Here is a 12341-nt window from a genome sequence, read left to right as displayed (position 1 = left end):
CCATTTGCAGCGCTGTATCTCGTCAGATTTTAGTGACCTTGAAGACACATATTAGTGCAATAGCCCGTTAAATTGCCTCCACTCTCGAATTCTAGGAAGGAGATATTCCTCAGAATCCATTGAGACTTAATAATCTGTGACTTCGTATATCTTAATTTTTTTTATAGCGCCAAGTCAACCCCCTGGAAACATCATATGGAATTCATCGGACTCCAAAATTATCCTCAATTGGGATCAAGTGAAGGCCCTGGATAATGAGTCAGAAGTAAAAGGATACAAAGTGGGTAATTTGTTTTATTGCTAAGGCACCTATACTCCTACTGTTAATGGGGGCACACTGTTCTCGTGAATCTGTCCTCACTTTCCCAGATGATGCTCACAGACTCATTTCTCCATCTCTGCCCCAGAGTGGTCTGGTCTGAGTTTTATAAATGGTCCCTGACAACTGACCAGGATTGAGAGAATCGCCTAAACTTCAGTCTCAGACAGAGTCAATCGGAAGTGGTTAAAAACCCTGTGTTTGGGTCTATAAAAAAATCATGAAGATCCTATTTTTAATATCTCCAAAGTCAATTTTGTTTTGTTCTTGTCTTGATCACATTTTTAATCAACAGTAGTAACTTCGTGTTACTTATGGTGAATTATTTTTGTTCATGTCCCTTTTGTTATGGAGATACTCTTGCTGTTGTTTAGTCACCAAGTCATGTCCAACTCTTTGCGACCCTCTGGACTGTCGCTCCCCAGGCTCCTCTGTCCGTGGGATTTCCCAGGCAAGAATACTGGAGGGGGTTGCCATTTCCTTCTCCAGGGGATCTTCCTGACCCGGGGATTGAACCCGCATTTCCTGCTTGGCAGGTGGATTTTTACCACTGGGCCACCAGGGAAGCCCATATATACGCGTGTGTATATGGATATGGATGTACACATATGCACAAGAATTTTTTAGGAAATTCATTTACCTGAGCCTATAAATGTTAGCCTGACTTTAATAAACTAGAAAAGGACATTGATTGCAGCTGTGGTGCCACAGTCATTAAAATTAAAAGGCATTTTAAGTATCCTATTTTGTTTCACTTTTAAAGAACATCTGAGGCAACACAGGCCAAACAGAACTAGTTGGCAGGATGCATCAAGCCTGCATGCTGCTATTTTGTGACTTTTTCGTAGGGAACTGTGGCGAGCAGCACACTGACAGTGCTGTCAGGCACTGGTTACAGTTTGCAAAGCCAGGGCTGGGAGTTGATGCAGTTAGCCTTGAGTGGTGTGATTAGAGGATTCGGAAACCTTCCCTTCTATGGACCGTTCTTTGTCCATGCAGCACAGTGATTTATATTCTGCAGCAGGGAAATATTCCCTAAGAACTGATCTACAGACCTTCCACTGGATCCCTTTTTAAAAAGTAAACTTTCTAGAAGGATCTGACAGACTAGAGCAGAAACAACCACGTCTTGATCCTCTAGTCACTATGTGACTTCAGGTAAATCACGTAACCTCTCTGAGACTGCATTTCTCTTCTGCTAAAGGAGAAACCTGCCAGTGTCTTCATTTCCCCCAAGCCTTTACGGCTCTGTTCCTTCTCATCGGGACTGCCCCTTTTTACATCTGCGTCCTTAATCGGGTCTGAGATGAGAAGCCTTCCCTGATGGCCAGAGCTCTCACTATTTGTTGGATTTTTAAAAGTACTTTCCATTCTCTTGGGTAATTGTAATTGGCTGATGGCTTACTGTGAATCCTCAGACTGTGGGCCTCATGAGCACATAGCCTGAATGGTCCCCGTAATTTCTCCAGCCAAGGATGCATTCTCTACAGTGATGTGAGAAGGGAGCCCTCATTTCCTGAACTCCTAAATCATTAGTCTCTTAGTGTGAAATAATTGGAAAGAGTTCATCTAACCAGCTTTATCCAACTTGAGAGAGGCATGGGGTTTGGGAGGGTGGAAGATGAAAGAGAAAGGACTGAAACGAAGCAAAGAAAGAAGGTAAGAGTGAAGACAGCTCTCACAGTTCTCTGACCCACGCTGACACTGCCGGGACTTTGAACACGGCACGAAAGAGATGCAGATGTGATTGGCCTGAATTAATTTAACCAAACCAAGGGAGAGAAGGAAAAAAATACAGGAGACAGAAAGTCTTCCTCCCGGCTTCCAGTGTCACCTAGTAGAACAGGAGAGAGAAAACACAATAAAAATCCCAAAGCTTTAGCACTCCCTGAGGAGGGGCATGAGTTCCATGAGAGAAGCTTTTACTAGGCTTTAAACTGCATGTTGAAACCGGTGCTGAAATAAAATTGAACGGCAGGGAGCTGCCTAAAGAATTTCAGGGAACCAAGCAAAATGTTAGCTGGGCAGGAAATCCGGAGATCATCCAGCCAAAGCCCTTCATTTTACAAATGCAAAAACTGAAGGCCGTTGAGTAAAGGGACTTGGAGTGCCATCAGCTTCCACAGGGCAGGGATGTATACACAAGCTGAAGTCTGCTTCAGTGAACTGGGTCTAAAAGATTATAGGCATTTTTAGAAGAATTGAAAAATGAGTATCATTTAGTTGCTACTTCTTTGTCTTCCCGCCCTCTCTCCGAAACTCATATGAACTTGTCTTATTAGCACTTTTCCAAGGAGGCCCTTCACATATATATATATATATTTTTTTTTTTTTTTTTAATTCAACAGACACTTTTACAGACATCTAGAAGAGTCCCCGTGCAGCACAGAATCAGGCAGGCGTGTGGGAATCAAGCAGCACAAGGCTGACAAGGAAGTGTTCACCTCCCAGAAAAGAACTGGGGCTTCCCACAGTATTTGGGGAACTTTTTACTCCCGTAGAACTAGAATAAAACATTGGAACAAATTACAGTCAGATAGCATGGAACCTTTGCAGAGTTGAGCAGCAGATCAGATGATATATACTTTCTTTTTTTTTTTTTTTGGTAGAACAACCCAGTATGTATTTATTTCATATATTCATTACAAGGGTTCAACCGCAGACTTAATTTAAAATAAAAAAAGAAACAAAAAAGCCATTACAATTTAAGATACAGAGACCTATCCTGAAATCAGGGAAAGGACAATCTCAGGAAATAATAGAAGGACAGCACAAGGAAAACCATGTATTTAGGCCTTCCCCCCCCCCCCCCCAATAAGGTTTTTTCATGTTGATTCTTTGTGCCTTGTAGAGCTAAATTATATCTATGAAATATCTAGTGGCACCTCCAGGGTGGGAATTTCCGGCCTCAGGGAGCATCACTAATAGGTGGGTATGAAGTTTGAAATGCTCCATGTGCTGACAGTGGACGAGTAACAAGGTGGGAAAGGGCCTTTCTGACTTCTTCTTGACTTCCCATTCAATTCAGTTCCTTCCCTTCTCTTTAGAGCTGGGACTGGAGGAACCAGACTCCCACGCATCCTCATTTAGATCCCAAGGGATCTCAGCATACCTGGCGATAGATATTGAAATGCTACATGCACAGTGTCAATGTTCAGGATATATAGTTCTGTAAAAATTAAACATTGGTGCATATCTGTGTTTTTTTGTTTTTCTACCTAAATTGTCTAGATCTGTGGGTTTTCGGCTTGGGTAAACAGTCCACAAAAGAAGTCGACTTTAGGAAGTTTAAGGCCCCAAATACTCTTTCAGCACAAATTGTTGAGCTACTTTATCACACTTAAACTAAAAAGAGAGTGTATCTGGTTTTAGTATCACAAAGTAAACAGAGCCAGGCAGGTTATCTAAATGGATTAAGGTGGCTTAATTCTTTCAATAAAATATCATCAATAAATGTGCCAAGCACTGGTCTAATTCTTTCTAAGTTTATAATAACCCATGAAGCAGGTGCAGTTATTAGCCTCAGTTTTATAGATAAATAACTCATGGCACAGAGTTTAGTAACTTGCCTTCTTCCTATAGCTTGTATTTTTTTTACTAATTTATTGAGACATGATTGACATATAATATTGTGTAAATTTAAGATATACACATTGATTTGATACATTTATATATTGTGATATGATCACCACCATAGCATTTGCTAAGGCCTCCATCCCATCACTTAATTACCATTTCTTGTTTGTGGTGAGAACATTGAGATCTACTCTTTTAGCAACACCCAAGTACATGACACAGTGTTATTAACACAGCTAGTATATTGAAGACCTGAACTTGGAATACAGGCAGCATGAATCCAAAGTCTCACCTTTTAGCCTCTCAGTTATTTGCCTGCCAGAAGTAAACAAATAGATCAATACAGTACTACCAAGAGAAATAACTCAGAGTGAGGGGAGTAGACAGTGGATAGATAGGAAAGATGTTATTTAAAATAAAGCCCAGGGAAAGCCTTTATCAAGAGGTGACATTTCAATTGGTCCATGAAAAAAGGAGAGAGTGAGATAAGCAGCTCTCTGAGAGTGTTCCAAGAATAGTGACCAGGATGTGCAAAGGTCCTGAGGTAGACGCATAGCATCATGACATACCAGGGCGTGTTGGAGACCATGGTACCTATAGACTTTGTGATGGTCCAGAAAAGGTAGTCACTTCTAAGGTCCAACCAGTTGTTTCCAGACAGGAATTTGACCAATGCGGCCATATCTTCCAGTTTTTAGTAGAACCCCAAATTTTATTATGTGTAGTTTCTTGGTTTTTAAATGGTGACATCTAACTTAAAAAAAAAAAAAGTAAACCCACCGAGGGCCAAATAGTTAAAATGTGCAAGCCAAACGTGACCTATGGGCCATGAGTTTCTACTCTCTAGCCCCCTTTGTTTTGTGTTCATGGAAACAGAGCCCAGAAAATGAAAGCCGTTTGTCCACAGTGGTGGCCAAGGTGGTCTTAGTTAAGAATATCGGCTGTGAACCCACCCTGCCTGAGTTTGAATGCTGTGTCCCCCATTTACTGGCTGTAAGACCTTGGGCACATTGCTGAACATCTCTAGGCCTCAGACTCCTCATCTTTAAAATCAGAATAGGGACTTCCATGATGATCCAGGAGTTAAGACTCCACGCTTCCAATGCAGGGGAGCAGGCTTAATACCTGGTCAGGTAACTAAGATCCTACATGCAGAGTGGCCAAAAAAGAAAATCAGAATACTAATAGTGCCTATCTCAAGGTATATGGTGTTGAAACTCATGATTAGCATTCAATAGTGTTTGATTCTATTTTCATTATTCCCACGAACTTACTCTTCTTTCTCCTTATCTTCCACCGTGGATTATAAGAAATGTAAGCACTGCCTTGAAGTCAATCAGCTGAACTAAGCTTGGGCTAAGGTCAATCAACAGAACTAAAGCTGAAATAAGCTTCACTGTGGCGTAAAGGTTATACAGGCCTTCATTTAGCTTCCACTGCAGCCCCCCAGGTCTTCCCCAGCAGCTCAGTGGTAAAGGATCAGCCTGCAATTCCACAGGAGACACAGGTTTGATCCCTGGGTTGGGAAGATCCCCTGGAGGAAGGCAACCCACTCCAGTATTCTTGCCTGGTGAATCCCCATGGACAAAGGAGCCTGGTGGGCTACCGTCCATGGGGTTGCAAAGAGTTGGACATGACTGAAGCAACTTAGCACGGATGCACGCAGCTCAGCCCCCAACATTACACAACTAGTAAGCAGTGCTGATAAAAGGGCTGTTTTTTCCTGTAAGTGTTTCTTTTGGATTTATATTTGAAACTAGTTGAATCCTCTGTGCTCTGGCAAGGACCAGAGGTAAATCAAAGAAGCAATTTATTCCTCAAAGCCAGATGTGCCCTTGCATCCCATCAGCCAGCCCATGTTCCTGAGGGGCTGTGATGAGATGCTCTGACAGTCCTGGATGCGCCTCAGGATTTATTTGAGCCTGATCATTAGTGAGTGGATGCTGAGTTTGATACAACTGATACTCCTGAGAAGGAAGGGGGACGCTTATGAATCTTTCCACCCTAAGGAAATTGTGTTTTCCACCTTGTACTAGAGAGACATAAATAAAGGTGATGAAATGCCAGGAAACAAATGGGATCTGAACCATTTTAAGGGAATTTGATGCATTTCTCTTGTGTTTGGGTTTTCTTGCAATAGAAGAGTGACCCTATGTCTCTGACCTCAGCAAATCAGAATTCATAGTGGGTCTTAGGGGGCTTTCCAGGTGGCTCAGATGTAAAGAATCCACCTGTCAAGCAGGTGACCTGGGTTTGATCCCTGGGTTGGGAAGATCCCATGGAAAAGGAAATGGCAGCCCACTTCAGTATTCTTGCTTGGTAAAACCCATGGACAGAGAGGCCTGGCGGGCTACAGTCCATAGGTTCGCAAGAGTTGGACAGGACTTAGTGACTAAACAGTGGCAGCAGTGGGTCTTAGGGGAAAATGAGCTAGTCTTATTGTTCTCTAAGTGTGGCCCCTGGACCAGAGGCAATGGTATTACCTGAGGACTTGTTAGAAATGCAGATATTTCAAGTCCCAACTAAGACCTATGAAATCAGAAGCTCAAGTGGGGCCTGGTGATAGATGCTTTAAGAGGCTCTTTAGTCAACTCTGACACAAGCTTAGGTTTGAGAACCCTGATGTCATTCATGATTCCCTGAATGAACATCTGAAGATCTTTTTAAAAACATACCATGGTCTGGACCCGTCTTCTCTGGAGTCTGACATGGGAGGTCTGGGGCGTGGCTGGAGGTGGATTCCTCAGCCTCCTCACAGATGCCGCTTCAAGCTGGATGATTCTCTGTTGTGGGAACTGCCCTCTGTATTATAGGAGGACCCAGGCACTCACAACACTAGCAATAGCCATTGTGACAACCAAAACTGTCTGCAGACATTTGCCAAACGCCCTCCCGGGGCGCGAAGTTGCTCCTCCACTCCCCCCACCCAAGTTGAGAACCAGTGGCCTATAGCAGGGTTCCCCCACCTCATTTTCTAATGCCTGATGATCTGAAGTGGAGCTGATGTGCTAATAATAGAAATAAAGTGCACAGTAAATAAAATACACTTGAATCATCCTGAAACTATCCCCCCTCCACCCCTAATTTGTGGAAAAACTGTCTTCCATGAAACCAGTCCTGGTGCCAAAAATATTGGAGATCACTGGACTAGAGCATTGGTATTTTTCCAGGTTCCCTAAGTGCTTCTAACATAGAACCAGGACCTGGAACCATTCATGTCACCAGCCCTATTTTTTTTTGAATATCAAGAGGAATGATGAGTTATAGTGGTTGAAGAGCATGGGCTTAGAAACCCTTATCTTGTCACTCACCAGCTCTGCACTATCTCTTGGCCTCAGTGTCCTCATCTGGGGACACGGATAATAGTGCCTGTCTTGTCAGATGCTGTCACCATTAAGCATAGCAGTGCCAGTAGAGTGTCTGGCTCAGAGTAAACAGAAAACATTTGTGGGACAGTTCTTATCACAACTGTTATATCCAGAAAGGCAGGTACACCTCTCTGGGCCTTTATCTGCTAATAGGGATTGTTGATGACCAAGGTAGGCAATGCCAGGTGGTGAGTGTATTTTCCAGGGCGCTAGTTAGCCATCTCATCCTGTAAACTACCAGCCTAGACTCTGGCCCAGCAGAAGCCAAAGTGGTAAACAAAGATGTGTGAGTGACACTGTAGAAGCTACAGACACTTCGAGAGTGACAGTAATTGTCCTATAACATCCTCCCTTTTCTATGTAGCTTTAAAAGGGTTCCTGGTGGGAGGGAAAAAAGGGGGGGTTTCTGCCCTTGCCTTTCAGAGACGCTCTTCCTGTACTGAAATGTCCTCTTTCCAAAGGATTAATAATGATAATTTATCATGCCTGATTTTTGCCTAACCTTTGCCAAGTTATCTTTGTATCTCTTGTTTCCTTTAAGACTTCATAGATACCAGTCTTACATGCTTTCTTTGAGTCCTTTATTTTATTGAATCCTGTGCAATCTTGAAGACTTCCCAGGAAAGTCAGTATTATTGCCCCCATTTTACAGATGAGGGCATTGAGGCTCAGAGTGGCAAAGTAAGTGGACCAAGGTCACACAGCAGCCGAATCTATTCTGATGCCAAAGACCCGTGTATGTAACTGAGCTCTGTACAGCCACCTTTTCAGGTGTTTTAACTGAGTCTCCAGAGGTTATGTGAGGTCACACAGCACATTGTTAGGCTCATGCTAGCCCCGCTACCACGCCACATGAGCCTGTCAACTCTTTCCTCGTGATGAAATAAATGGTGGCTGCAGACATGCCCCTTGCTATAAATGAGCCTTCCAAATGCATGTGGGCAGCCTGACAACTTCAGCATCCCCACATTTCACTGGTGCCCAGAGGTGGAAGCAAATGAAGGCTGCATCCTGGGGGGGGCCTTTGTGAGGACAGCAGGTGACACCTGTGCCTTCCATATTGGCAGGTCCTGTACAGATGGAGCAGGCAAAGCAGCACGTCTGTCATTGAAACAAACAAAACATCGGTGGAGCTTTCTTTGCCTTTTGATGAAGATTATATAATAGAAATTAAGCCATTCAGTGATGGAGGAGATGGCAGCAGCAGTGAACAGATTCGAATTCCAAAGATATCAAGTAAGAATGCCTCTCTCTCTTTTTTTTTCCCCTCCCTTCTCCCTGTCTGCCTTATTGCCTAAGCCTCCCAGGGAGCCAGAGCTCAGATGAAATTAAACACGAAAAAAAAGAAGACGTGATAAAAATGGAAAATACCATCCTCCTTCCTTAGACAACTGATATTTGCTGATCACAGACAGTTTCGTGCAAGACAGTCTGACTTGTCTTGACTGATGTAATAAGGATTTAATCACTCGACAATCAATAATCAGATTAAAGCAGCCACAGATCAGTCACCCAGCATCTTCCATATGACCCAGGTGGTTTACAGCTACAGCTACAGTAACCCCCACATTATAGCTTAGAAAGTTAAAAGTGTGACTTAGGAAGAACAAGAAAAAAAGAGTTCTTTAAATTGCTCAAGAAGCCTGTCTCTAGTGATACAATATAGTTTAATGTCTTTGGCTGAAAATATTTTGAGCTTGAAACTGTTTATTTTGAACTTGTGTATGTAACATATGTACATAAGCACACATGACTACATATAGTCAAGAATATCTTTGTTTTCAAAGACTGTTGAAGCGTGTGTTCTTTTTTCAGACAAATACATTCAATCTATTTGTCAAATACTGTGTTTGCAACTATCTCAACAGCAGATTATTTTTTGTTGTATGATTTTATTCGAAAAATTTTTTTAAAAAGGCAAAATAGGAAAATCCATAGAGGCAGATTGGTGACTGAAAGTGACTGGCCGCTGGTGTTCATTGTGGTTTAATGGGTACTGGGTTTCCATTCCAGCTGCTGAAAAAGTTCTGGAACTAGATGTGGTCCTGGCTGCATACCATTGGAGTGAACTTAAGGCCACCGGGTTGTACACTTTAAAATAGTTAAAGTGGTAACCTTTACATTAAGTGTATCTTTCCACAATAATAAAACAAATAAGATTGCCATTAGGTATCTAAGCGTCGATTTTCACTGGCTTTTGGATTTACTAGTCAAGAGGCAAGGGGTTCAGTGAAGGCTGGAGATAGGAACTTTCAGGGCATTGGTGGAGATATGATATTTTAAATCACAGACAATCCTTGCTACAGAGTCCTGAGCATCAGTCCCTTTGTTCAGTGTCCATTTTATTATTTGTTGGGTGAGGAATGGGTCTAGTGTCCTTGCTGTATCAAGTTACAGTAAAGCATCCACTCACCCAGTTTTAACTGCATCGATCTAATTTGGATGCCTCGAATCAGGAAAGAAAGTGTTCACTGGTTACTTCACCCTTCTTCTGAATAAGCACTTGTTACTGTTAGTGAATAGAACAGGACTTCTGGTGGGAAATGCAGGCTGCACCAGGAACACGCTCCAGATTCAGGAGTAATTTGTCATCTTCCAGATGAGGTTTATATTTACTACACCTCTTTTGCGTGCAAACAGTAACACATTTTTTTCTTTGCAAATACTGGGGAGAATTGGTTTCTACATCTCAGTAGAGGCTCTAACTTCTGTTGAAAGGAACCAGATTTATGGTGAGATGTGGAAGTAATCTCCAGGCCACAAAAAACACAAGATTGGAGTTTGTTTGGGGGTTAATTTATCTCACTTTCTTAAAATCTGACTTCATACTTGCTTATCATTTCCAGAACTGTTTTTTTAAGATTGATAATTCTTGATTTAATTCATTACAAAAACATATTTGAAGCAATTTTATTGTTATAATGATTAGATGATAAGGCTGTAGCCATGAATAAAACATGGTCTCTTTCTCAAGAGATTTTCCATTTTGATGGTTAGAGATCTTACAATCTTGATAAAACTCAAATGACAGTTGATAACTTCTTACTGTGAAAACAATATAAGACATATAAGGAAAAGTTTTAAAAAGATTGAGTTTATTTTGTTGGGAAAAAATAGGTATATTTAGATATATATGTGTTGGAATCCCAATTCAGGTCTTTACTAAGTGGGTAAAGACTTATCTTATCTTAGACTTATCTTCCTTCTCTGGGCCCCAGTTTCCTTATCTGTTAAATTGTGTAATAACCATACCAGAGGTTCTCAGGGTTTTTGTAGGAATTGTCATATGGCTCTGTATCCAGCACAACCTTGAATTCGAAAGAGAACATCAATGTTTATTTTGCGGCATCATTGATAGCCTAGTATTTATCTGTAGTGCTTGCAGTTATTTTGAAGTTTCTTCTCATGCTAGATGTGGACACCCTCCCTTAACAAATGCTTAAATAGAGGTCCAGAGATGGCCACCACCTGCTCCCAAGTTCATAGCTAGGACGTCATAGAACAGAGACTAAAACAGTCAATAAGAGTTGGTCTTGATACAAGTGAACTTACTTACAAAACAGAAGGAGACTCACAGACTTAGAGAGCACATTCATGGTTGCCTGTATACACTGCTATATTTAAAATGGATAACCAGCAAGGTCCACTGTGTAGCACAGGGATCAGTGTCATGCGGCAGCCTGGATGGGAGGGGAGTTTGGGGGAGGATGGATACATCTGTATGTATGGCTGAGTCCCTTCATTGTTCACCTGAAACTATCACAATGTTGTTAATTGGCTTGTGCTTAGTTGCTTCAGTTGTGTCCGACTCTGTAAGTCCATAGACTATAGCCCGCCAGGCTCCTCTATCTGTGGGATTCTCCAGGCAAGAAGACTGGAGTGGGTTCCATGCCCTCCTCCAGGGGATCTTCCCAACCCAGGGATCGAACCCATGTCTCTTACAGCTCCTACATTGGCAGGCGACTTCTTTGCCACTAGTGCCACCTGGGAAGCCCATAACTGCCTATACCCCAATATTAAAGAAAAAGTTTAAAATTGGCTATACTCCAAAAAGAAAAAGGTTAAAAATTTTAAAAAGAGAGAGAGAGAGAGATGGTCATTTCCAGTAGACTTGAGACAGTTCTTCCATTTCCAAGAGCCCTGTGTCCTGCCTCCGTTTGTTGCCAGGGTGAGTGGATGCTGAGTGAATGTCTTCTCTCTGCAGATGCCTATGCAAGAGGAGCCGGGCCGTCCACTTCAAATGCATGCACGCTGTCGGCCATCAGTACCATCATGATCTCCCTCACAGCAAGGTCCAGTTTATGACGACAGTTCTCCGAAGGACTTTCTCTTTATAATATAAGCAACATTTAGCTAGTTGTTTTGAAGACACCCAGTACTAAGTAATATTGTTGTTCAAGTACATCTTATTACTGGAAAAAAAAATGTTTTTTGCTTCTTTAGGAATGGCATTCTACAGTACTTCCTCAAAGCAAATCTAGCTTTGTCTGAAGTTTCTTTGGAAACTCTGCAATGCACTGAAGACATCTGTAATATGATGTTACCAAAGCAGTTTACATATGTCCTTATATGCATATTTTTTATTATATATTTAGTGTTTTATAGGATTTTTTAAAGTTAACATGAAATGTAGATATTAATTTTTTTCCTCTGCTGTAAAATGCTATGGGCAACACAATCATATGATTATTGTTTGAAAATATTTCCTTTAAAGACAGAGTTGGAAACTCACCTTGGTCAATACATTGCAGATTCCTTGTATGGTTCTACAAGAGTCTAGAGGCGGCACAGCTGAAGGATTAGTCTGTAACTCAAGGCTGCTGTGTAGGAATGACTCATGGGATGTCTGATGCACTGAATCAAGTCGTTCAGCCATTGTACAATATGTTTTCCAGCCCTGTTGTGAATTTTGTTGTTCCACACAACTTGAGATGATTTCAGGAATGGCCACAATCTCAAAACCTAAACTAACTGCCCGAGAGGTACCTTGAGCAGTACTCCCACCCCTGAATTTAGCATCGTACGGTAAGACTTTCTTTTCCCTCGACTAAGTTAGCCTTGTCTTTGTAGTAGCATTA

The 12341-nt window shown here is 41.9% G+C and overlaps 1 protein-coding gene across 1 annotated transcript in view; it reads left to right on the top strand.

Annotated features, from left to right (window-relative positions):
• Window positions 1-11577, top strand: part of CNTN4 (contactin 4) — a 425127-nt gene extending 413550 nt beyond the window's left edge. Inside the window, exons 20-22 of the mRNA XM_068982346.1 lie at window positions 168-280; window positions 8331-8499; window positions 11468-11577. Of these exons, the coding sequence (XP_068838447.1) occupies window positions 168-280; window positions 8331-8499; window positions 11468-11568 (383 nt within the window). The 3' untranslated portion in view covers window positions 11569-11577. The remainder of the gene's footprint in view (window positions 1-167; window positions 281-8330; window positions 8500-11467) is intronic.
• The last annotated feature ends 764 nt before the right edge of the window (window positions 11578-12341 follow it).

Source organism: Capricornis sumatraensis, chromosome 10 (assembly GCF_032405125.1).
Source record: "Capricornis sumatraensis isolate serow.1 chromosome 10, serow.2, whole genome shotgun sequence".
NCBI lineage: Eukaryota > Metazoa > Chordata > Mammalia > Artiodactyla > Bovidae > Capricornis > Capricornis sumatraensis.
The sequence above is the reverse complement of the archived record's forward strand: the minus strand, read 5'-3'. Positions and strand labels throughout refer to the sequence as shown.